Raw genomic sequence first — 27385 nt, forward strand, 5'->3', positions numbered from 1 at the left:
CTTACTCAGTTAAATTCTCTAAAGTTGGTAGTATGGTGTTCAGCACATAGTGGGTGCTCAGTTTTATCAACTGGGCAGTTACTTAGTATCCCAGGGATGGACAGACACTCCAGATGAAGTCCTGGACGTGGGCGGTGGGTAGAGTTTGGAAGACAGCAGAAATAAGGCCAGGGAGGTTGCCTGGGTCGTGGGGGAGAAATAATAATGGTAATAATGATGGTATTTGTTAAGCGCTTACCATATGGCAAGCATTGTCCTAAGCACTGAGGTAGCTACAACATAATTAGGATGGACGCAGTCCCTGTCCCACATGGGGCTAACAGTCTTAGTCCCCATTTTACAAACGAGGGGACAGAGACACAGAGAAGTGAAGTGACTTGCCCACTGGCACCCAACAGACAAGTGGCAGAGCCAAGATTAGAACCCAGGTCCTTCTAACTCCCAGGCCTGTGGTCTAACCACTAGACCACGCTGCTTCTCTACTAAGCACTTACTGTGTGCAGAGCACTGTGCCGAGCGGTGGGAGAGAATACACAGGTGGGCATTTAGACCTGGTCCCTCTCCCTTGGGGTGAGTCACTTAAATCTAAAAATTAAAAGAGCAAGAGGGCACAGGCACATAAGGAAAAATGAAACAAAGCACTAGGATAAATCCAGACAAAAACAGTTTAGTAGGGTATCAAAATGCTCCTAGTTAACGCCATTCGTATGACCACGTTATGTTGTAGCCCAACTTCTCTTCAGTTGGTCAAGAAGTCTTTTAGACTGTGAGCCCACTGTTGGGTAGGGACTGTCTCTATATGTTGCCAACTTGTACTTCCCAAGCGCTTAGTACAGTGCTCTGCACACAATAAGCGCTCAATAAATACTATTGATGATGAAGAAATCAATCTATGTTCAGGCGCGAAAAATCAACTTGCCTTGAGAAAATTGAAATTTGGGAAGCATCATGGCCTAGCGGAAAGAGCACAGGCATGGGAGTCGGAGGTCCTGGGTTCTAATTCTGGCCCTGCCACTTGGCTGCTGTGGGACCTTGGGCAAGTCACTTAAGTTCTCTGTATCTGTTTCCTCATCTGTAAAATGGGGATTAAGTCCCACTCCCTCAGACTGTGAGCCCCTTGTAGGATAGGGATTGTGTCTGATCTGATTAACTCCTATCCGTCCCTGCGTTTAGTGCAGTGCTTGCCACATAATAAGCAGAATGTGCACTTTGATGTTGCTAGCTCTGTATATATGTTTGTACATATTTATTACTCTATTTTACTTGTACATATATTTTATTTTGTTAATATGTTTTGTTTTGTTGTCTGTCTCCCCCTTCTAAACTGTGAGCCCGCTGTTGTGTAGGGACCATCTCTATATGTTGCCAACTTGTACTTCCCAAGCACTTAGTACAGTGCTCTGCACACAGTAAGCGCTCAATAAATACAATTGAATGAATGAATGAATAATAGGAGCTTAACAAATGCCACAATTATAATTTTAATATTCTCCAAGTGCCATTTTGGAGTAGGAGGATTTAATTGTTTCTTTAGGTTGAACTTAGTCCTGAGCCATCTATGGAATTGTGGTGTTTCAGCACAATACTTGGATCCCGTACATTTAAAAGCAAAGATTGAAAGTTTTGGGTTGGTCTCGAACAAACTGCCATACAAGAATGGACCTGCTTCAGAGAGCTTTCTGGAAAACAGAAACGGTATCAGGTTGTGCATTTGTGACTTCAACGAGTATTTATGGAGCACATAACCTTGTATTAAGGGCTTCTTGCTATCTGCTGTATTTTTGTGGCTCCTTCCTCCTCCCATTTTGAACAATCCAGAACTTCAGTTTGGGGGCATGTTTCGGTGTCTAATCACCCTCAGCTTTAGGAAATTCTCCCTTGTGTTTAACGAAACTTTCCAGAGAGTTGGAGACTGAAAGGTCAAGGAACTCATTGTAATAACTCTTTATATTCTTGGACAACTCGAGTCACCAGTTAGCCTTCTCCTTTTCAAACTAAACAACCCCTTTAACCTTTACCAATTTTCCATCTTCTTAATCATTTTGTTCCTCTTTGGACTCCCTCTGCCTACTCTACATCTTTCTTAAAATGAGGAAGATCTTATTTTAATAGAGGCCTGAACAGTGCCTCATATAATGGAAGGGTTGTTCCTGACTTTTTTTATGTCAAACTCCTCTTAATACACACCCGTACTTTGCTTGCAAGACCCCACAGATTGTTTTGTCATCCCCAGCTTGTAATGGTATAATTGAGATTTTTTTCTTTTAACCATTATTAAGAGCATCTATGGAGCTGTCAGTCAATCAGTGGTACTTATGAAGTGCTCTGTGTAAAGAGTAATAATAATAATAATAATTATGGTATTTGTTAAGCGCTTACTATGTACCAACCACTGTTCTCGGCACTGGGGTTGATACAAGGTAATCAGGTTGGACACAGTCCCTGTCCCACATGAGGCTCACACTCTTAATCCCCATAGCCCCATTTTACAGATTAGGTAACTGAGGCACAGAGAAGTTAAGTGACTTTTAACGAAATTGATAGACACAGTCCCTCCCACAACAAGTTTATGTCTAGAGATCACCTGTTGTTTGGAAAGAGCTTTACTAAAACCTTTAGGAGCATACAGTGGAATTGTCATCCCTACCCTCAAGGACTGTATAGTCTAATAGTGGAGACAATCAATCAATCAATCAATCGTATTTATTGAGCGCTTACTATGTGCAGAGCACTGTACTAAGCGCTTGGGAAGTACAAATTGGCAACACATAGAGACAGTCCCTACCCAACAGTGGGCTCACAGTCTAAAAAGACAGTACATATAGAGACAGTACATATAAAGAGACAGTACATATAGATTGACCAGTGCATTATGGAGTGTGATAAGTATGGCAATAGATAGTCTAATAGTGGAAACAATACATATAGATTGACCAGTGCATTATGGAGTGTGGTAAGTATGGCAGTAGAAGTAAATAGACATCAATTCAGGAGTGCTGAGGTCAGGCATACCATGATTGGCAAATGTGGGGGCAGAGATTTTAAACTATCTTAAAACTTAAATTTGTTCCTACTGAACCTCCGTCTGTTCACTTGGGCCGGTTATCTAAACTGACAAGGTCTCTTCAGATTCTATTCCTATCTTCTGTAGCAGTAGTCCAGTTTGGTATCACGTTAAAACATAATGAGCAGGTTTTCAGTGCCATAGATCATTATTAAGTTCCACGTCTAACCCCTGTGGAATATGACTTGATTTTCCCTTCTTTCAGTGTGACCATCTGATCAGTCGTGTGGAGAAAGACCAAGAGAAAGCGGAGTTGCTTTCTACAAAACTTAATATAACATTATAGAATTCCACACCATACCTCTGCTGCTGCCCTAAAAGATCAGAAGCTTGTTGTGGGCAGGGAATGTGTTGCGTTTATTGTTGTACTGTACTTTTCCAAGCACTTAGTACAGTGCTCTGCACACAGTAAGCGCTCAATAAATATGTTTGAATGAATGAATGTCATCATCATCAATATTTTCATCAACAGCATTTATTCAGAGCCATCTGTGGACAGGGCTCCTGCTCAGCTCTACACTGTAAGCTCAATGTGAGCAGGGAATGCATCTGTAATATTGTTATGGTGTACTCTCCCAAGTGCTTAGTACAGTGAGCACTCAATAAATATGATTGACTGACTGACTAGGTTCTTGGGGAGCATATATTAATCCAGTTCAATTCAATTCAATTGTATTTATCGAGTGCTTCCTGTGTACAAAGCACTGCACTAAGTGCTTGGGAGAGAACAACATCAATCAATCAATCAATCGTATTTATTGAGCACTTACTGTGTGCAGAGCACTGTACTAAGCGCTTGGGAAGTACAAGTTGGCAACATATAGAGACAGTCCCTACCCAACAGTGGGCTCACAGTCTAAAAGGGGGAGACAGAGAACAAAATAAAATAAATAGAATAGATATGTACAAGTAAAATAAATAAATAGAGTAATAAATATGTACAAACATATATACAGGTGATAGATAGATGATATAGAGAAGCAGCGTGTCTCAGTGGAAAGAGCCCGGGCTTTGGAGTCAGAGGTCATCAATCAATCAATTGTATTTATTGAGCGCTTACTGTGTGCAGAGCACTGTACCAAGCGCTTGGGAAGTCCAAGTTGGCAACATATAGAGACAGTCCCTACCCAACAGTGGGCTCACAGTCCAAAATGGGGAGACGGAGAACAAAACCAAACATACTAACAAAATAAATAGAATAGATATGTACAAGTAAAATAAATAAATAAATAAATGGAGTAATAAATATGTTCAAACATATATACAGGTTATAGATCCCCCCATCTTACCTCCTTCCCTTCCCCACAGCACCTGTATATATGTATATATGTCTGTACATATTTATTACTCTACTTATTTATTTATTTTACTTGTACATATCTATTCTATTTATTTTATTTTATTTTGTTAGTATGTTCGGTTTTGTTGTCTAACAATCCATAAACAGATAAACAATAAACAGATAAACAATAAACAGATACATCCCCTGACCACAATGAGCTTATAGTCTAGTTGTTTGAAATAAGTTCCCGTCCTTTTCAGAGGCCCAACAGCATGGCTCCAGAAAATACCACAGAGGGATTCATTGGTTCCCTTGCCTCATGTTTCTTCCCACTTGGGTCTCTTTTCTCCGATTCTGCAAAGATCATCCTTTTAAAACACCTTTCCAAACTTGTCCCGCCGACCCTCGACTTCTTCCAAAACTGTCGATGGCCACCAGTTGCCAGCTCAGTAATATCAGGACATCGTGCTCAGCTCTGTTCAGGTTTGGGGCAGAGTGGCACCGATGCCTGGGCTTTTACCTGAAATGACAGCGGAGACTGGAGTGGAAACGTGAACAATGGCCAAGCAATAGAATGGCACCTTCTGCCATGAATACAACATTTTCTCATAATTCTTTTCATGTGTATCATTTGGGATAGAACCCCTGCCTGAAGCCTATTTAGATTTCAGCATTTGGTTCTTTCTAGACGGATAACTCAGAAATCATCAATTTGAAAAAATAAATAACTATTGGCTTTGTACCCTGCTGATTTTAGAATAAATATAGGTGCACATTTGTATGGATTCAGATGTATAAACATTCTCTGGGTCCTTTTTTTCACCGTACCATTTTTTTACGATTCTCCTGTTTGCCATGATCTGGCATTTGTCAGATGACACTTGTCATCTGACACTTTTGTCAGATGACACTTTTCTGGGGGTTTGGTTGGTTTTTTTTTTTTGATATGGTATTTGTTGAGCACTTACTATGTGCCAGGCACTGTACTAAACTCTGAGGTAGCTACAGGCTGGCCAGGTTGGACACAGCCCATGCCCAACATGGGGCTCAAAGTCTTAATTCTCATTTTACAGGTGAGGTAACTGAGGCCTAGTGAAGTGAGTAGCCCAAGGTCACACAGCAGACAAGTGGTGGAACCAGGATTAGAACCCAGGTCCTTCCGATTCCTAGGCCCAGGCTCTCTCCACTAGGCAACACTGCTTCTCAATTTTTTGATCACCTTTGGACCATTTCATAACGACAGGGGTCATAAAACCAAATAGATAGACAAGCCACAGAATTTCTGTCTTAGTCATCTGAATAAACTTTCCTGGAAATCGGAATATTAGGGCGGTGCCAATTCCTTCTTGATATATAAGGATTATTCCCCGGTTACTTTTCATATTTCTTGTTGGTTTCTGGACCATTACCCTGAGAAGTTAACTGTAGCCACAAAATAGCATGCATTATTTTGCAGTAACTGAGCAATTAGGTTAACTCACTGCTTCCTTTGAATGACTAAATATAATTCAGAGAATGTTACATGGTAGATTTCAAAGTTTTATGGTAAATAGGGACCTCATTTCTCTGCTTTCTTCCCATATTCCAGCCTCTTCTCCTCCAGTTGATTTACATGAACTGTTATTTTAATAAAGGAATTCATGTTGAAAACAGAAAATTAGGGAAGCAAATGTTTATTTTTAGATCTACCTTACCAGTGTTTAAAAAATTCTGTCATGACCATTGAAGGTTTTTTTTTTTCCCTCTTTTTCCTGTAGTTGCCATTCAAAGAGATTTAGGGAAAATATTTTGTTTTGAAATGCTCTTTTTCATTATAACTGTCCTTCGTTTCTTTTTATATCACACTGTAGAGAAAGGGAGCTTTGGCATCATAAAAAATAACTTGGAAAAAACATTTTATATATATAAAATGCATCATGTGGGTTTCAGGATACAAAATTTAATGAATTTGTCTTTTGAACTGTCTTTCCCTGCTTTATTTCCAAACATCAGTTTCCTGTTTTTCAAGTTCATAAGGATCCCAAAACACTATCATTTGATGAAGAATTTAGCAAACCAACCGAAGGGCTTGATTTGTACTTAACCATCCAGTTCATAATAAGCTGGTTTGGATGGCCCAAATGTCTAAAAACTAGCTATTTTTAGAGTCCAATTTAGAGAACGATCATTTCCAGACATTTTTTTTTTAAATCTCCATTCTGTCTGTGAAATTGCCAAAACTTTTAGTCCATAGCAATCCTTGGGGAATTGTTTTGAACTTTATTCCTTCAAACCCGCTTCTCGGTTATTGTTTTGCTACCCATGCATTCACATGAATCTACATAATTGTTCTAGCTAGAGTGGATCTCTGGTATCACAGATCTAGGAAAAGGGAATATAGTTTCATAAACTTTCAGAACTCTGCACGTAGTATGCGCTCAATAAATCCCACTGATGATGATAAGATTCAAGCCTGTTTCGTTGAGAATATCGGTGTCCGTTATTGCCTTGTTCCACTCTTCTGTGGTTAATAGCTGGTGAAATGTCACCCCAAGTCGTCAGTGGAGAAGCTTTCTAAGGTTGCAAAAGCTGTCTGGTAGCTTCATCCCATTCTATAGAGGCAGTAACATCATCATCATCATCATCAATCGTATTTATTGAGGGCTTACTATGTGCAGAGCACTGTACTGAGCGCTTGGGAAGTACAAATTGGCAACATATAGAGACAGTCCCTACCCAACATTGGGCTCACAGTCTAAAAGGGGGAGACAGAGAACAAAACCAAACATACTAACAAAATAAAATGAATAGATATGTACAAGTAAAATAAATAAATAAATAAAAGAGTGATAAATATGTACAAACATATATACATATATACAGGTGCTGTGGGGAAAGGAAGGAGGTAACATCCATCCAACCCCACCAGAATTTCTGCTGCTGTCATGTGGTGATAATGCTGACAGGTCTTTATAACCCAGCTTTTCAGCTGCTTTGGAGAAGCAGCGTGGCCTAATGGATAGAGCATGGCCTTGGAGTCCGAAGGACCTGGGTTCTAATTCCGGCTCCGCCAATTGTCTGCTGTGTGACCGTGGGCATGTCACTTCACTTCTCTTTGCCTTCTTTCCCTCATCTGTGAAACGGGTTTTAAGACTGTGAGCCCCATGTGGGACAGGGACTGTGTCCAACCTGATTAGCTTGTAACTTCCCCAACGCTTTTTTTTTTATAATGGCATTTATTAAGCGCTTACTATGTACAAAGCACTGTTCTAAGCGCTGGAAGAACAATGCCTGCCACATAATAATGACAGCATTTGTTAAGCGCTTTCTATGTGCAAAGCACTGTTCTAAGCGCGGAGGAGGTTACAAGGTGATCAGGTTGTCCCACTGGGGGCTCACAGTCTTGATCCCCATTTTACAGATGAGGTAACTGAGGCCCAGAGAAGTGAAGTGACTTGCCCAAAGTCACACAGCTGACAATTGGCGGAGCTGGGATTTGAACCCATGGCCTCTGACTCCAAAGCCCGGGCTCTTTCCACTGAGCCACATAAGCGCTTTACAAATGGCATTAAAAAAAAAGAGTGCTTAGAACAGTGCTTTGCACATAGTAAGCACTTAAATGCCATCATTATTATTATTATTATTATTATTATTATTATTATTACAGTTCTCTGCACACAGTAAGCGCTCAATAAATACAATTGAATGAATGAAAGCAGTGAGCACTTACGGTTTTTTTGTTTGTTTGTTTTTTAACCCAAACTCTTCACCTGGCCCCAAGTTATCCCTTAATAATGAAACAGGAACAGTTTGGGGATATTTTTGTAGTTGGTACAAAATGGTTTCTTGTGTTCCTGTAGACTTCAAGCTGGTTGTGAGCAGGGAATGTGTCTGTTACATGTTACATTGAACTCTCCCAAGTGCTTAGTACATTCAGTAAATGCGATTGATCGTTTTTTTCCCCCTTTCCCCACTTTATCCTGTTGAGAATTTTCTTCTAGAAAGTACCTTTATTCACATTTATTTTTGATTCACCTCCAGTAACATCTGCAAGGCCAGGAAATGTGTGAGAGGATTGGGCAATAACAGCTGCTGCAAGTGAACTGAAGTTGGACATAAGCAAGCAGGACGGAGATACTAAAGGCCTAGTGAAATATTGTCCCAGTGTGTGAAGTAGGAAGCTTTAACGAGACCCCAGTGCAAGCAGGCACTGATTTTGGAAAGAAGAAGAGATTTTGGAAAGAATTTAAGATTAAAAGGTTGACTTGCTGCAAGTGGCAATATAAATGTGGCAAAGGCCTGGTGGTTATATAAGGCTTTTTTAATTTTTTTTGGAGAAACCAGGGCCAAGACGTCTTTTGCAGTAGCATCATCTACATATACATAGGGCAGCTGAATATCAGTTAATGGATAGATGCATATCCATGTAAAATTATGTTTTTTATCAAGTTTCTACCTCTTTTGTGACATCCACTCAACGTCACAGCTGAGCTCCCTTCTTTGAGTCGTGATGGATAAGCCCTGAGCTATCTTCCCAAAGTTGAAGTTGGAGTCATTCATTCAATCGCATTTATTGAGCGCTTACTGTGTGCAGAGCACTGAACAAAGCACTTGGAAAGTACAATTCTTCTGCAGATATTATGCTTATGCATTTGAAGCTGATCTGCCACTTTTCTGGCCATCCAGCTTTATGAGATTATCCCGTACTTAATCCTCAGCAGCTGGTATGTCATGACGTGGCAGAACTTTACGAATGTGATGATTTCACTGGTGATTCCTCTTGTAGATCACTTTGAAAAACTGGGAAATGAAACCAGTCTTAGTATGGATTCCGTAGGATCCTAGTATCTACACTTTTCCATCCAAAAAAGAATCCAGTTATTTCAACCCTTGACTTCCTATTTTTCACTTGTTTCCATTGCTGATGGTAATTCTTTATATATATATATGTATATATATATATATATATACATATATATATATATATATGGGATGAATGATCTTGTTACTGGCTTTTTGAAAATATAAATACATTATGTTCTACTGGTTCATTTTTATCTTCAATAGCACACTTTATTGATCCCTTCTAAGAACATCAACAGTTCAGTGAGTCTGATTTTCCTAAATGAAACCCCATGCTGTCTCTCCTCCAGAAGTTGTGGTTGTCAAAGCACTTACTGATTCTGAACTCTCTTTTAGGTTCTGCTAGTTTGTGTAATTCCTGCCAATAATTCACAGGCTCATTCTTCTTGAGGATGGAAATTAATACTGGTCATCTTTAAATGCCCTTAATCTTTCGATTACTCCAGCGTATGATATTCTAGCAGATCTGCGTGGGATAAAAGAATATTGTACAAGCAGTCTGTCCTCAGACCTTTGGCAACAATTGGTTCCTGAAGCTTGCTTTGTAGGTCAGAGTATCGTATTTCAGAATGAGTTTTCTCTATAGGAGCAGTGTCATAAATGGAAGATATGTTCTTGAACCAAGGTCAGATAACCAGTTTTTCTCAGAATTACCCAGCATTGTGGAGTCAAACTACAGTGATATATTGAGTTGGAGATGTTCCATTTGGTAGCCAAATTTTGCTAGATATGAAGGTGTTGGCTTCTCCTGGTGACTCCACCTGGTGATTAGGTAGCCCCAGCCTCTCCCCCTCGGTTCCTCTTTAAATATTCCTTTACTTCCCCCGCAATCCCTCCAGGCACAACTTTCAAATTCGGTTTCCTCAGAATCCTGTATGTATTTCTGACGACACACACAGTTCTCTAATCCCCCGGCAGCACTCCACCCCGCTTCCCAGCTTAGAACCACTTTTTGAAATATCCTCTTCCAGATCTTTTTCTCAGCTGGACCAATATCCTCTCCAGGCAGCCCCTCAATCCCACCTACCCCCCTTCACTGCCACAGCCATGGGGACTGGACGGGACTGTGAGCCCACTGTTGGGTAGGGACTGTCTCTATGTGATGCCAATTTGTACTTCCCAAGCGCTTAGTACAGTGCTCTGCACATAGTAAGCGCTCAATAAATATGATTGATTGATTGATTGACTGACCCCAGTGGTCTTCACCTTCCTCCATGGCTGTGGAGATCCGGCGATTTGAGCAGGGAAGGGATGAAGGCCCTCCCTTGTGGGCTGTAGATAGGGAAGTGGCCAGTGTGGCTTTGAAACAAGTACATACTGTAGTCTTAAAAAAATAAAAATTCAAATAGCGGCCCTGGGGGTGGATTTGAAGATGTGAGGGGAGAGGCGGCACGGAAGCCACAGGGCAACAATTTTGGGGGGGAAAGGAGGGAGTGTTTAAAGTGGAGTAGAAGGAGCGTGGCTCAGTGGAAAGAGCCCGGGCTTTGGAGTCAGAGGTCACGGGTTCAAATCCTGGCCCCACCAATTGTCAGCTGTTTGACTTTGGGCAAGTCACTTCACTTCTCTGGGCCTCAGTTACCTCATCTGGAAAATCCCCCTTGTCTCCCTCTCCATCCCCCTCATCTTACCTCCTTCCCTTCCCCACAGCACCTGTATAAATGTATATATGTTTGTACATATTTATCTTTTAGACTGTGAGCCCACTGTTGGGTAGGGACTGTCTCTATATGTTGCCAATTCGTACTTCCCAAGCGCTTAGTACAGTGCTCTGCACATAGTAAGCGCTCAATAAATACGATTGATTGATTGATTGAGTAGAAGAGCAGAGCGGGAAATGCAAGGTTGCTGAGGGGCTGAGCTTCCTGGTCACCGGCTGGAGTCACCAAGGAATGTTACCCGTCTACATTATCTGCACAACCTAGAGAACTGTAGGCAGCAGACAACCCTGGTGGCATAAAGGACGTTAGTGTTGTCAATTTGGATCCTAATTGTGTGGTAAAGCAGAACCTGGGTACCCTGAGAAACGTCATCGGCTCTCTTGTCGTTGCTCACACTCAAAGCAATGTAGGTCAAGGATTGCCCATCTCCAAGTGGGTTCTAATCCTGACCCCACCACTGGGCAAGTGACTCAATTTCTCTGCGCTTCAGTTTTCTTATCTGTAAAGTGGAGATTAAATACCTCTTATTCCTCATACTTAGTCTGGGTACCCTGAGAAACGTCATCGGCTCTCTTGTCGTTGCTCACACTCAAAGCAATGTAGGTCAAGGATTGCCCGTCTCCAAGTGGGTTCTAATCCTGACTCCACCACCGGGCAAGTGACTCAATTTCTCTGTGCTTCAGTTTTCGTATCTGTAAAGTGGAGATTAAATACCTCTTATTCCTCATACTTAGACAGTGAACCCATGTGGATAAGGGACAATGTCCAAGCTGATTTTCCTTTATCCACACTCCAGTGCTTGATACAGTGGTTGGCGCATAGTGCTTAACGAACGTCGCTATTATTATTATTACTAAGACAGCACATTTTGGGAATCAGAATGAAGAGTAACAATGTATGTTGGTCTTACTGTCTTTCAGAGCCATGGTGTCATGGAAGGGGATTTACTTCATACTCACGCTGTTTTGGGGAAGCTTTTTCGGCAGTATTTTCATGCTGAGTCCTTTTATACCTCTGATGTTCGTCTCGCCATCCTGGTATCGCTGGACGACCAGTCGCCTCGTGGCATCCTGGCTCACATTTCCAGTGGTAAGTTGAGCGTCAGGCCACTGTGCCTTGGTTTGTAGCTTGCAACCCAGATGGGGCGATTGATCGTTGTAGAGCAAAGCCGTGATGTAATTTCCATTACCCCGAAAAATGTGATGGAATCTTCCACGCACATCTTTTTGAGGAGAGGTTTCTTCACTTGTACATTCAACTATTTACTTGGTCCACTCTAGTTGTAAATATTTTTGTGCCTTTCTACGCTATCTGAAGCAAGCAGGGGTAACATCACATGGTAAAGTGTACACAAGACAGCAGTGTTATGTTTTTTTGTTAACATGCAGGACCTATTTAAGACTGAAGCGACCACAGTATAGTAATAATAATAATAATGATAAAAATTGTGGTGTTTAAGTGCTTACCATGTGCCAGGCACTGTACTAAGCGCTAGGATGGAGGCAAGCAAATTCATTCATTCATTCAATCGTATTTATTGAGTGTTTACTGTGTGCAGAGCACTGTGCTAAGCACTTGGGAAGTACAAGCTGGCAACATTCATTCATTCAATCATATTTATTGAGTGCTTGCTGTGTGCAGAGCACTGTACTAAGCACTTGGGAAGTACAAGTCGGCAACATTCATTCATTCAGTCATATTTACTGAGCGCTTACTGTGTGCAGAGCACTGTACTAAGCGCTTGGGAAGTAGAGTCAGCAACATTCATTCATTCAATCGTATTTACTCAGCGCTTACTATGTCCAGAGCACTATACTAAGCGCTTGGGAAGTACAAGTCCGCAACATATAGAGACGGTCCCTGCCCAACAACGGGCTCACAGTCTAGATGGGGGAGACAGACAACAAAACAAAACATGGAGACAGGTAGGTTGGACACAGTCCCTGTCCCCAAATGGGACTCCCAGTCTCAATCCCCATTTTACAGATGAGGTCACTGAGGCCCAGAGAAGTGAAGTGGCGGAGCTGGGATTACAAACCACGACCTTCTGAGTCCCAGGCCCATGCTCTATCCACTGTGCCGTGTCACGATGTGCTCTGGTCCCACAGTCCGGCTTTTATAGCTGCTGTGGCCTTGACCGCCCGTGTTAGCCAGCTATTTCCATCCATTGATGAACGATATTTTTCAAGTGCTTACTGTGTGCAGAGCGCCAGAGAGTACAGTATGGAAGGATAGGCTGACACGTTCCCTGCCGACAAGGAGGTTGTAGTCTAGAGCTGTTTTTCAGCGGTCCTGCCGAGCCTATCCACCGAAGTGACTCGTCCGGGAAAAACTCGCAGCACTGATGTTGTAGCGCCAGCCGGTAGAACTAGAACTAGAACCCAGGTCTTCTGATTCCCAGAACAGCCCCCTTTTTCACTGGACTACGGCAAAAATTATGACAGTATGGAAGTGGCATTTGTTTCCATTCCATTTCAGTTGTCTCATCCCGGCAAACTTCTCTTGCTCCTAAATGTAATGAGGCCAGAATTAACCAGGTGTTAAGAATCTGAACAGGCGGTAATTGCCATAGCACTGACGTAACTAGAAAAGCCAATTGTTGAAATTCCCTAAATTATTTTTTGATCAGAACCTTGGAGGAGAAGAGGAGGATGTTGAAAACGGTGGGGGAAACACCAAATGCAGTCTGATTAAAAGCAAGGAAAACCTGGAAGTAGCTATCCCACAACTTTGATCCTCCAGTTAGTGAAATTTGGAATCGTAAGCTTCGGGATGAAGAATGCCAGTGATCTGTTGGATACAAGAGCCACAGAATGAACTTGAACTTTCAACCAAGGGACAATTTGGAATAGTCGATTGAGTTGGTGAAAAAGACAATTGTAGTTGAATCTTATTATAAAACAGTGATTATTTCAAATCAATCAATCAATCAATCGTACTTATTGAGTGCTTACTCTCAAAGCCACTAATATGTAAAACCATGTACAGCAGATATTATTGAATGATGCAAAAGAGTAGTATTTACACCTTGTCAGTAGGACTGTCTTTCTCCAAGGTTTCAGTATGGGGATTTATATTAGGTTTGATTTTAGGTAATCGCTTTAACGTTATGGCAATATAATTGGTGATAAATTGGGATGTGGCAGTGACAGATGTGGAGTGAATAAAGAAAATAAAAACGGTGGAATTGGACTGGGAAAATTAATTTAGCATTCTCTGAGACAGGAGGAATCTGCAGAGAAATCTATGAGTGTGGAAAGGCAGTGAAATTACTATTCTTTAAATCCTTTAACTACATGGTACTATGCAAAAAAGTGACTCTAAAATGAGGCAATCACTGCTCACTGGGACACAGAAAAATACAGAGATAGATATTTCATCCAGATGCAAAGGAGGAAGGCTTTGTGTTTTTCAAGTTAGTAGTAGTAGTGGTATTTATTAAGCACTTAACATGTCGAGAATACTGTACTCAAGGGCTAGAAAAGATTACATGGGCGGGAATTAGACATGGTTGCTGTCCTTCGAGGGACTTACAGTCTAAAAATAAAATGGAGAGGGGACTGGTGACAGATATGAGAAGCAGCATGGCTCAGTGGAAAGAGCACGGGCTTTGGAGTCAGAGGTCATGGGTTCAAATCCCGGCTCCGCCAATTGTCAGCTGTGTGACTTTGGGCAAGTCACTTCACTTCTCTGGGCCTCAGTTACCTCATCTGTAAAATGGGGATGAAGACTGTGAGCCCCCTGTGGGACAACCTGATCACCTTGTAACCTCCCCAGCGCTTAGAACAGTGCTGTGCACATAGTAAGTGCTTAATAAATGCCATTGTAATTATTATTATATGTAAGAAGAGAGTTTGTTGCAGTGCACTTGAATTCTTGTATTCATTCATTCAGTTGTAATCGAGGGGTTAGTGTGCAAAGCACTGTGCTGAGTGCTTGGGAGAGTGTAATATGTGAGGGGTTCTTGAGAAGAGAGGAGAGGCAGCAAAGTTAAAGTAAAAAGTGGCCAAACTGTGCAGATACAGCCACAGGTCAATATTCTGCTTGCCAGTATTTGATCTCTTGCTGCTAGGCCGAAGAAGCATGTCTGGCTTGAAGATCTTCTCTCCTTCTCCGCTTACGTCTACTGCTGCTTCTGATCCAGCAGCTTCTTCCCCTCTGATTACCAGTTTGGGATTCAAAAGGGAAGCAGGGAAGAAGGGAACTGCTCCAGCAGTTGACCTCACCCTTGCCCTGACTGATGGAAATTCAGCATCATCAGGTGCAGTTGCTATGACAGCTTCCACTGTTGAATGTCCAGAACTCCCATCCCAGACCCCAAGGAAGACTGGGTGGCCAGCGTTGCCAGATTTTGGCAGCACTGACAAGTAATACTAATAATGATGGCATTTGTTAAGCACTTACTGTGTGCGAAGCACAGTTCTAAGCACTGGGGATGGGATACAAGGTGATCAGATTGTCCCAAGTGGGGCTCACAGTCTTAATCCCCATTTTACAGATGGGGTAACTGAGGTGCAGAGAAGTAGACCAGCCGGTCAGTCAGTTGATGGTATTTATTGAGCCCTTACTCAGTGCGGAGCACTGTTCTAAGCGCTTGGGAGAGGACGATTGAACAATAGAAGATGCATTCCCTGCCCACAACGAGCTCACAGTCTAGAGGACTGGAAGCTAGACCACTCTGGAGAACTAGAACTCGAGACCTCTCTGGAGAAGGTAAGGGGCACTAAACTAGGGATCCCCAGAGGCAGTAGACTAGATGACAACAGCAGCAGTACCTACCTGCAGTTTCATCCATCTTTTCCTACCGGCGAGGCTCCACTCTGGGCCAAGGGCGTATCTCAGCGGACATGTGAGTTTCAGGAAGGACAATCTCGGGGTTAGATCGTGGCCGAGGGAGCAGTGTGTGTGAGTGAAGCTAAATTAGGTGTCTTTCTGCCTCTGTCTCTCCCTTCATCCAGGCAGGAAGGAAGGAGTAGGGAAGATTCCAACAGCAAGAGATGAGGCTGAAACACAGTGAATAGGCTACGTTGAGAGGAACGATCCAATCTAATCTGGTCAGACACAGTCCCTGTCCCACCCGAGGCACTTGGCGTAAATAGGAGGGAGAACAGAACTTCACCCCATTTTACAGTTGAGGAAACTGAGGCACAGGGAAGTTAAGTGGCTGGCCCAAGGTCACGCAGCAGACTGGGAAACCGGGATGGGAATCCAGGCCCTCTGACTCCCAAGCCCGCGATCTTTCCACTAGGCCAAGCTGCTTCCCACCTTTCTTGGTTCACTCATTCGACCGTCAGGGAACCGAAGACAGTCGGCTGAGAGCCTAGAATTCAATTCAGAAATTTCCGACTCGCAGAATGCCACTTGGCAAATAAGGTCGATGTTAAAATCTCCTTGTTGTAATATTTAATTCCCGGTCCTTTCCATTGTTGAAAACGATGACTCATGTTGACGTTCTGTGAGGAATAATCTGATTAGAAATGAAGGCTCTTTACTAAGTGTTCCATAAAATGGAACACATAATAAATACCAGCCACCCTTGTGGAGGTATCTGTGTAAATAATTGTAATACACTGCTGTAGAATCAGATCAGCAAAAAACGAGGGTGAGTCACATGTTTCAGAGTCAAAATATAAGTTTAGGTGAAGGTCTCACCTTCAGTTTCGTACTAGGAAAGACACTGAGACGTGCCCAGATTCTCTAGATCTATGGAAAACTCCAAATTACCCAAATGAAATGTATGCATTGAGCTTGGAGCATAGTGGTCCTGATTGCTACGGAAGAACAGAAATTGGGAATCGAAAGGGGAAAGATGTCATGGATGAGGATTTTCTTTTTACCTCAGCAGAGTGGAAATATCTCCTTACTCGGAAGAATGGCATAGTAGAATAAAAATAAATGGCAATCTCTTGTGGAGGCATTAAAGGATAATTTAATAAAAAAATACTTTTTCGTCCTCAAATGTATGACATTCTGGAGGTATTCAATGCTGTAACATCCTTCTTTGCTCATTTTTGCTAGCGTTTCAGTTAAGTACTATTCTCTTTAAACAAGGATGGGGAGCTTCTGTATATTTTGCAAAGTTCAGCTTTTAAAAATGAAACATTTGCAAAACCCCCCACAAAAGTGTCTTGCGGTTTGACTTCCAGAAGCAGTCATATCTTAAAGTGTATGCTTCTTCCAGTCCTGTTTTGACTTATGTGAAAAATTCAGAATCCTAAGCGAGTTGTATAAATAGCAGTCTTCCTGTTTCTTAGCTACTAGCAAGAAAATCACTATCAGTGAATTAGAGTACCCCAAAATGTGCTTTGCAGGGCTCTGTGGACGAAAATCTAAAAGGACACGATCCGGCGAGTCCAGATGCATCCACACACATTGTTTTCTTTTGATTTAATCTTTTTCTTTTCATCTCTGAACTCAAGTCGTTCAGTCTTTACTCAGAGGTTTACTGTAGATGTATGATGAAAGATTTCAGTTGAATATAAGCAAGAATGTCCTGACTATCATGGGGATAAAATCCTGGAACGGGCTGCCAGTGGAGCTTGTAAAGTCTCAGTTTCTGTAGATATTTAAAATAAAACTTGACAGGCATGGCCCCTGGGTGGTTTAGCAAGTCACCTATCCAGAGACAAACTGCTGGGCCAGATGATCTCTTGAGGTCCCTTCCCAGCTTTGATATATGAATTTTTTGATTCCCCAATAGGCTGCCCTTGTTGTAGACAGGGAACGGGTTTACCGACTCTGTTAGATTGTCCTCTCCCAAGCACTTAGTACAGCGCTGTGCACTCTGTAAGTGCTCAGTAAATACCATTGATTGATTGATTCCCCAGTTTGAATTAAGGATGAGACGGAATGATGGCTGAGGAGGTGAAGAGCTAAGAAATAGATTTTTCTCTGTGTGAGAGAGAATGGTAAATATAAGAAGCTGTAGGTAAGTCAGTCATATTTCTTGAGCTAGCACTGTACTAAACGTTTGAGAGAGTATGATATAACAATATAGCATTCCCTGCCCCCAGTAAGCTTTCAGTCTAGAGGGGGAGATAGACATTAATATAAATACATTATAGATATGTACGTAAGTTTTGTGGGGTTGGGAGAGGGGAGATGAATGCAAGTCAGGGGGATTCAGAAGGGAGAGGGAGAAGAGGAAAGGAGGGCTTAGTCAGGGAAGGCGTTTTGGAGGAGATGTGCCTTCGATAAGGCTTTGAAGGGGAGAGAATAATTGTGTGGTGGGTGGACTGAGTGGTCATTGAGCTGCCCCGGCGTCCAATCTACCAGCAAAAGCTGTGTAGAGCCGTGCAAGGTCTCAAATCCTGGCCACTGGGGCCAGCCAGAATATAGTCCCCGAAGTGAGGGGCCATGAGTGATGCCAAGACCCAGCTGACCCAGAGCCTAGCTTCACTTAGAGGAGGAAATGAGGTGCTTTCCATATGGTATACTGCATCTGTGTGCTTGTCCTTTGGGGCTCTTCTGAGTCCCAGCAACATCCAGAGATTTCCAAAGCCACGTGATTCCTTTGGATCTCTAGACTGTGAGCTCGTTGTGGGTAGGGAATGTGTCTGTTTATTGTTTTACTGTACTCTCCTAAGTGCTCAGTAGAGTGTTCTGCACAGAGTAAGCACTCAATAAATGCAGTTGAATGAATGAATGATCATTCAGAGCAGTGCCATGTACTGTGTTTGCTAGGGGATGGTGTTCCCAGCTGGCGAGTTAAATTAATCCTGCCTCCACCTCCGACCAGTCCTGGAGTGATCACATTGGTGTAAGAGGTGAGGCCCTTTCTGGCTGATGTGAGGCGGTGCTCTTGTTCGCTGCTCCCTTACTGGGGTGGGACTGTGGAACCTTTTTTTTTTTCAGTGGTATTTGGTAAGCACTTAATGCCAGGCACTGTACTAAGCACTGGATTAGATGCAAGCTAATCAGGTTGGACAAGTCTATGTCCCACATGGGGCTCACAGTCTTAATCCCTATTTTACAGATGAGGGAACTGAGGCACAGAGAAGTGAAGTGACTCGTCCAAGGTCATACAATAGACAAGTGGCATAGCCGGGATTAGAACCTAGGTCCTCTTGAATCCCAGGCCCGTGCTCTATCTACTAGGCTACACTGCATCTCCATCCCCTGGGCCCACCCCCACCTGTCTGGTGGTGTCAAATCTTCTTGCAGGGAATGAGTCTGTTATAATGTTAGATTGCATTCTGCCAAGCGCTTAATGCAGTGCTCTGCACACAGTAAGCATTCAGTAAATATGATGGACTCTCCCAGTTTTATTTTTACTGCTGTTCCCCTTAGTCCATAGCTTCATCCCCTCCAGCTACTGGGGAGTCCCAGGGCCAGAGTTTCCAGTCCAACAACCGTGGTTAAGCCCCCCTCAGGAGCCTCCAATAAAGGGATTGGAAAAAAAAAAAAGGCCATTGCTTTGAAGTAAGTCACACTGGAAAGGCTGCTCCAGAACTTAACGTTTAACTGGAACTGTATTCTGGGTAGATCTGGCTGACTTTCTCTTCTGCATCTAATGTATAGACTTCTTCAGAATTATAAGTACTCATCCTGGGACTTTTCCAGGAGCTCCATTTGCTACAGAGATGGTCTAGGCTCCAGCGTGAAAATGCAGGAGGCCTGTTCAATCAACTAACCAATGTCTTTTATTAAACGCTTACTGGATGCAGAACACTGTACTAAGCACTTGGGAGAGTACAGTATAAGAGATTTGGTAGACCTGTCCCTGCCCACAAGAAGCTTGCAGTGTAGGTTTTGTGGGGGCAGATGTTAAAATAAAGTACAAGGATGTACCTAAGTGCTCTGGGGATGAGGGCGGGATTAATAATTGATTGTTAATTGTTAATAAGCACAAGGGTGAAGGTAGAAGGAGTAGGGGAAAGGAGGGCTTAGTCTGGGAAAGCTTCTTGGAGGAGATGTGATTTTAATAAGGCTCTGAAGGTTTGGAGAGCCGTGGTCTGTCATTTATGAAGGGGAGAGTTTCAGGCCAGAGTCAGGATATGGGTGAGTGGTTGCCATTGAGATAGATGAGACCGAGGTGCAGTGAGTAGGCTGGTGTTAGAGGAATGAAGAGAATTTGCTGAGATGTAAAAGGAAATCAGTGAACTAATATAGAAGGGAGCAAGGTAGTTGAGAGCTTTAAATCCAGTAGTAAGAGTTTGTTGCAGAGGTGGATGGGCAACGACTGGAGGTTCTTGAAGAGTGGGGAACATGGACTGAACAGTTTTTTAGAAAAATAATCTGGGCAGCGAGTGAAGTATGGACTGGAGCCGGGAGATCAGCAAGGAGGCTGATACAATAATCAAGATGAGATAGAATAAGTGCTTGGATAAATGGGATAGCAGTTTGGATAGAGAAGAAAGGGCAGATTCATTTTAATTGGGGTAATTCCTAATTCCTAAAGATGACATGCCACTTGTAGAAAAGAGGATTGGAGAGTAGAGTCTCATTTTTTGTTGGTCAATAGAATGAAGAAGTAATTCATCTCGGCCTTTTTAATTCCTCTTTTTAGGATCGGGTGGTCCTTTTCTAGTAGTTCTCGCTCAGTTAAGTGAAGCTTTTACTTCACAGTCTTTAAAACTGCAGGTTTTACCCCAGGCAATGACTTTCTTGAAAAAATATCAGTGTTAATCTTAGAATTTGATTCTGTGGCAGCTGTAACTTTTTATCCCCCTCTGGGCCAATATTTAGTCTCCTGGCTGCAACAACGGATCTCAAGCAAATTTTCTTTAATGAGACCATAAAAGTGTTGGAGATGAGGGAATATAATGGTAGAAGTCAACTTAATAATCAATCAACCTTGAGATACAAGCCCTTAAGAAAGTCATTCCTCATTAATCTGAGTGTTTACTGCCTGGAACCATTTGGTTTTTAAAGCATTCAGAATGACCATACTTATTCAAAGATGCTCAAATTCTTGCTGCCTCCTTTTTTCTGGGGACAGAATTAGATGGTATATGACTGCTTGAAACTTGTTCTTTCCACTAGTATGATTATGCAGGAAAATAAAAATTCTCTCTCTATGATTGCATTGTATATCTGGTATTTTACCATTACCTGAAGCTGTAATTGGATTTTCATGTTGTCTTGTCTGGTTATGAAATAGTGAAATGCAAACTAGAAATCTGGTCCATTGAAAGGACTCTTTGTATTTCTGGTGTATGCCTTAGCATGATGAAGTTTGACTGAGAAGATATTATTTTCAAACAATAACTTGTTTAGCCCAGTTTAGTTCTCCATTTGATGATTTTTGCATAATATTTTAGTTAGAAAGCCTTCAGGTTATTATATATTTTAGACATATTCAAGGAAGAGCTTGCTTTGATGTCTCCAATTTTCCTTACAGAAATTTGTAGAGTAGCTATTTTTTTTTTCTGAAATGTAAAATGCTTGTTATTCCTAAACTGAAAATCAGAGACCTGGTAAGCAGATGAAATTACCTCATTCAGTCAATGGTATTTATGGAGCACTTACTGTGTACAGAGCACTGTACTAAACTCTTGGGAAAGTACAATACACAGAATTGATAAGACATGTTCGTGGCCCATAAGCACATCCTGGGAGTCAGAGGGACCTGGGTTCTAGTCCCGGTTCTGCCACTGTCTGCTGTGTGACCTTGGGCAAGTCACTTCACTTGTCTATGCCCTGTTCCCTCATCTATAAAATGGGACTTCAGCCTGTGAGCCCCATGTGGGACATGGACTGTGTCCAACCTGATTATCGTGTATCTACTCCAGCACTTAGTAAAGTGCCTGGCAATTAGTAAGAGCTTAACAAATACCATAAAAACAAAACAAACAAACAAAATGCACTGCTTCTGCAGAGTCAGGAGAAGCAGAACATACCCTACGCGGGGGGAATCCCATTAGAGGGAAGGGAATGGGAGGTGGATAGGAGCGTATCCTTCCTATGGCAAGGCAGAACTCCTCAGACACCTGTACAGATTGTACTGTCAGCATTGCTGACTCTAAATGATATCCCAATCCTTCTATTCCTTTGGGATCTTTTCTCTCAATTTCCTGTTCCCAGAGTTTTGGCCATTTCTCTGCTCCACTAGTATGTTCCACCAAATAAAAAACCGAAAAACCACCCCCCAAAAGACAACAACCCAGTAACGACTCATTTTTGCTGTATGGAAAATTTTTATCTGGGGAGAAATGGAAACACTTGATTAAAGTGAGTTGATGAACACTCTGTGGATTGAATTTGTCTGAATATAATTTTTATAGGGCTTTTCTTCCAGGTATGTCCTAATGTGGTTCACGTATACTTTGTAATCTATCGTTGGTATCCCTGAAGTTATTTCATGCTTTGCACAATTTAACAAACCGAGGCTCAGGTTCATAGAATTAGAACAGCCAGGATGAGGATTTGGGATTACAATTCCCAGACTTGGTTGGAATTCCCTGTTGGGAACGAATGTTGAGCCTTCAGGTCCCAGAATAGGCACGGAAGAATTGATTATAGTGTCAGCAGCTTGTTCAGTGCTGCTCACACACTCCCTTTCCAGTCACGTTGACGTTTATTGTGAGTGGAATAAATCAATCAATATATCAATCAATTGTAATTATTGAGTGCTTTCTGCTGCCCATAGTAGCCAGCTGTAGACAGAACCACGACTTGAATCCAAATCTCCTCATTCATAGAATGATGCTCTTCGTATTTGGCCAGCAGCAGGGCAGTTCCCAGACTAGGAAACTTGTTAAAATGCCTTTTCCTTTGGGAGTTAGATATTGAAGTGTGGTCTGTAAAGGCACACGGCACATTGTGGGCAGGAAAAGTTTCTACCATGTCTGATGTATTGTTCTCTCCCAACTGCTTAATACAGTGCTCTGCACATACTAATAAATACCATTGTTTGATCAGCAGTAGCGTTGGCGGATGTCTTTATTTTCAATTGCTATTTCTCGTAGGCATTGCTGGAGATCGTATTTGGCGTCAAGGTGATCATAACCGGTGATGCCTTCATTCCTGGAGAAAGGAGTGTCATCATTATGAACCACCGGACGAGAATGGATTGGATGTTCCTTTGGAATTGCCTGTTAAGATACAGCTACCTCAGACTTGAGAAAATCTGCCTCAAATCCAGCCTCAAAAGCGTTCCCGGATTCGGTAGGTTATTCCCACATCCCAGAGAAATGAATAGTGCATTTAATTTAGATGTCCTGTTCCTTTTCCACTACTCCATCAAATGACTCATCAAAACCCTCTTAGGTATTAAAAGCTTTTCCATTTCCCCACAACTCTATTACAGAAGCAGTTGTTTGACCCTGTTCCTCAGGATCTTACAACTCAGAAGTGTTTTCTTTTGTTGCCTTATTTTAAATCTCTTTTGAGACGTGTGAGTAAAGTTTCTAGAATCTCTGTAGGTTTAAGTGAATCCCGGGCTTCAGGCACTACCAGCAAAACATCTTCATTTTGCATACCGTTTTATAACGATTTAAGCTGGAAACTTGTTTGGGTTTAGAGGGCCTTGAAAGTGTCTTTAAAGAATAAAAGAAAGCATATCCAATTCACCGTCTTCAAAATAAAAAGCGACAAATTAGTCAATGGGTGCTTCAGAATCTTTGTTAATGTTCCAGGAATGCTCTCAGTACCAGGAAGTCAGATTCTTGTGTTTTCTTCAGAAAAATTGGGAGACTTCCTACGTTGCTTGGTCAATACCAAAATGGTTGATGTCCTTTTTTGTGCTTTGGCTGCATGTTTGAGGTTAAAAAGCAATCGGCAACACGATATTTCAAAGTCTGTGGCATCTGCAGTTTTCCTACCAGCCTCACGCCCCTGGCTCTCCCTCTCCTTACCATTTTTTTTTTAACTTTTCGCCTACTTCCATTTTTCTTCTTTCCCACTTAGCTACCCCTGCCATCAACCATATTTCAGGCATTCTAGAAACAATGGCATACTCGAAATTGATTTGTATTTCACCTCGGTTCTAGAGTTTGGTTCTCACCTACAGAGAAGCAGAACTATAGAACCCTAATGGCCACTCTGCGATAGACAGATTCTCCCCCTTTTAGACTGTGAGCCCACTGTAGGGTAGGGACTGTCTCTATGTGATGCCAATTTGTACTTCCCAAGCGCTTAGTACAGTGCTCTGCACATAGTAAGCGCTCAATAAATACGATTGATTGATTGATTGATTGATTGACAGAACCCTTGGGGATTAGAGCTTCTGATTGAAAAGAAAATTTGCCCCGCCCTTCAAATGTTTGTGCCATGGTAGGTTACCCTCAGCGTCAAGGTCCTAGCGAAAAGAGCAAGGGTCTAGGAGACAGGGGACCTAGGTTTTAATTCCAGCCACGCCACAAGCCTGCTGTGTGATCTCATTGGTAAAATGGGGTTGAAATACCGGCTCTCCCTTCCCCATAGACTGTGAGCCCCTTGTGGGACTGAGACTGGGTTTTGTACTGGCTCCAGCGCTTAGTACAGTGCCTGGCACAAAGCAACAATTTTTAAAAAAGGAGATAACAGTAATAATAATAATAATGATAATAATAATGGTACTTGTTAAGTGCTTACTATGTGCCAAGCACTGTCCTAAACGCTGAGGCACTGATCAGAGGGCAGGAGCTCTGATTCTAACCAGTTCTCCTTCCTCTCACCAGTGATATGGCTGGAACAGTCACTTTCTGCCACGTCTGAAAAGCCTTGCCTCTTCAGTGCCAGTTGAAAACTGATGGCATATCGGGGCAGATACCACTGTCATCTCCTGTGTAAGCAAGGCCTCGCTTCCTCTTTTCCCACTCCCTTCTGCATCGCCCTGACTTGCTCCCTTTATTCACGACCCTCCCCAACGCCCCCAGGCCCACAGCAGTTATGTATATATCCATAATTCATTTATTTATAATAATGTCTCTCTCCGCCTCTAGACTGAAAGCTCACTGTGGGCAGGGAAAGCGACTGTTATATTGTTGTGTCGCGTTCTCCCAGGAGCTGAGTACAGTGCTCTGCACACAGTAAGCACTCAATAAATATGATTTTTTGATTGGTTGTTCATCTGGCAGGTCCCGATACAAGCTAATCGGGTCAGACACGTCTGTATCCCACACGGGGCTCACAGTCTTTATGTCCATTCTGCAGTTTCAGTTGAGGTAGCTGAGTCCCAGAGAAGTTAAGTGACTTGCCCAAGGTCACACAGCAGACAAGGGGGCGGAGCCGAGATTAGAACTCAGGTCCTTCTAACTCCCAGGCTCGTGCTTTATCCTCCGGGACAGGCTGCTTCAGCTTTAAAAGGGCCTCCAATGGTGTAAGGACATAGAAACACAGCAAGGACATCCTGTCGCAGAAAGAAGATGTAAAGAAAAGACTGAAGGAGCTGGTAGGAAAGAATGAGAGAATGGAAAAAGAACTGATGCATAACTTCAGGGTTAGTAAAATTGTATTTTAGTGTACAGCTGAGAGCTGCTTCCAAGTATTTTAGATTCAGCCAGCTATTAAAAGTAAACCAGCCGCACGATCCTATGAGTGACTGCAGATTGCCACCTAGAAACATTCCTCAGCCTCCATGCTATTTTTGCAGACCAAATTAATTATATTCTTGGCCTTCCAATGATATGAATAGCTGCTCAGTTCCTTGTGGCTGAAAGTTTTGAGCTAGAGGGTGTACCCTTTACAATATGTTTGGCCAAAGAGTTGGACAAGTTGGTGGGAAGGCAGAGGCAAGAAAGGGGCAGGAAATGGAAAAACTGATCATTATCATTTCTTTATTTGTTTATATCAGGTTGAGGGGAAACACAACTGGTGAGGTTCCATCCTCTCTAAGGAATTGGGACACAGCGTGGCCTAGTGAATGGATCCTGGGAGTTGGAAGGACCTGAGTTCAAATCCTGGCTCTTCCACTTGTCTGCGGCGTGACCTTGGGCAAGTCACTTCACTTCTCTGTGCCTCAGCTACCTCATCTGTAAAATGGGGATTAAGACCGCGAGCCTTATGTAGGCCAGGGACCTTGTCCAAACCGATTATCTTGTATCTATCTATCCCAGGGCTTAGTACAGTGCCTGGCACATAGTAAGTGCTTAATAAAAACCATAAAAAAACATGTCCTAGTAGTTGGGTTTCACCTGAAATTCACCCCTTATTCCATTCCTCCAGCTCATGAGCTCTCCTCTCCCCGTTTCACAAACGCCCCTCCCATCCAGACCCCCTTCTTATCAGTCAACCAGTCAGTGGTATTTATTGTGCTCTCCCTTTGTGTAGAGCACTTGGGAGGGGACAATACAACAGAGTTGGTAGACACATTTCCTGCCTTCAGTGAGTGTACAGTCTAGTGGGACTAGTGAACCTTTCTCTTTCTTTCTCTCTCCACCCCAAAATCCCCCACTCACCCCCAAGATGACCATTCTCTACGGCAGCCAAAGTAGGGAGGGAGAGAGATCAGCTCTGGCGAGACACAAACACTTTGGCATCAACCACATCCTGTCATCATTCCTTGCTCCTGTGTAACTCCAGCTGTTCGCTGGGCCTCGGTGTTCTGGGCCATAATGCTTGTTACTCCCTACAGGACTTCAGATACTTCAATCCCCTGACAACTTTTGGTCTTACTAATATTCCTCCCCAAGTCAGAATTCCTGCCAATTAACTTTCTTAATTTGAATAGGAGCATGAAGCTGGAGGCCAAAAAATTGCTTACTTAGAGATTTCACCCTGCCGTTTCGGCTCAGAGTAGCGGATTTAGACGGACAGGTTCGTTTCCACTCACCTACCCTATCAAGCAACCAATGGCGTTTATTGAGAGTGTGCAGAGGACTGCACTAAGTGCATGGTAGAGTGCAGTATAACAGACTTAGTAAAGATGTTCCCTGCCCATAAGGAGCTTTCAGTCTACCGAACAATGCTGTGGCACCTAGCAAGTGCTTAACAAATATGACAGTTATGATGATTATCGCTAACAAGTGCCCATTACTTAGTCCTTAGTGCCCAGCTCGGTTCAAGAAATAGTTATGGGAGTAGTTCCTCTGGCATATGAACTCTCACACATGTCCAACCAGAGTGACAAGACTTAAAAAAGCCAGGAAGAGGGCAGGTGCTTATGGTCTGGGGAGACAGCATCTGCAGAGTTGATGTCTATTGCTCCAAGCCTGTAGCACTGGGGAGAAGGATGGTGTGTTCAGTTAAGCAGCCGAAGTTGGAGAAGTTGATAAAGGAACAGGGGTACTTGGGTGTAAAGTGTAGTGGCCCCAATCTAGCAAACAGAAGGGAGCAGTGGAATTCAATTAGCAAACTGAAAAGCCAATTATTCGTTCATTCACTCAGTCGTATTTATCGAGCGCTTACGCTGTGCAAATCACTGTACTGAGTGCTTGGGAGAGTACAACATAACAATAAATAGACAAATTCCCTACCCACAAAGAACTTGCTGTCTAGAAGGAGAGACAGAGTATAAATAAATAAATGACTGAAACTTGAAATTGTTGTACTGAATTAGAGAAGACAGCTAAATTCGAGGGTTCTAGACTACTGATAATAGGATCAAAAGAAAATCGACGATAGTTTATGCCTTTCGTAGATCTTGTTTTCCAGTTCCATTTGCTGATGATGTGAAAA

At 42.6% G+C, this 27385-nt stretch overlaps 1 protein-coding gene across 2 annotated transcripts in view; it reads left to right on the forward strand.

Annotated features, from left to right (window-relative positions):
- LCLAT1 (lysocardiolipin acyltransferase 1) overlaps positions 1-27385 on the forward strand; it is a 212976-nt gene that overhangs the window by 86403 nt on the left and 99188 nt on the right. For both annotated transcript variants that reach the window (XM_038751453.1, XM_038751454.1), the window contains 2 exons: positions 11767-11935; positions 22756-22954. In XM_038751453.1, coding sequence (XP_038607381.1) covers positions 11771-11935; positions 22756-22954 — 364 coding nt within the window. In that variant the 5' untranslated portion in view covers positions 11767-11770. The remainder of the gene's footprint in view (positions 1-11766; positions 11936-22755; positions 22955-27385) is intronic.

This window comes from Tachyglossus aculeatus, chromosome 9 (assembly GCF_015852505.1).
Source record: "Tachyglossus aculeatus isolate mTacAcu1 chromosome 9, mTacAcu1.pri, whole genome shotgun sequence".
NCBI lineage: Eukaryota > Metazoa > Chordata > Mammalia > Monotremata > Tachyglossidae > Tachyglossus > Tachyglossus aculeatus.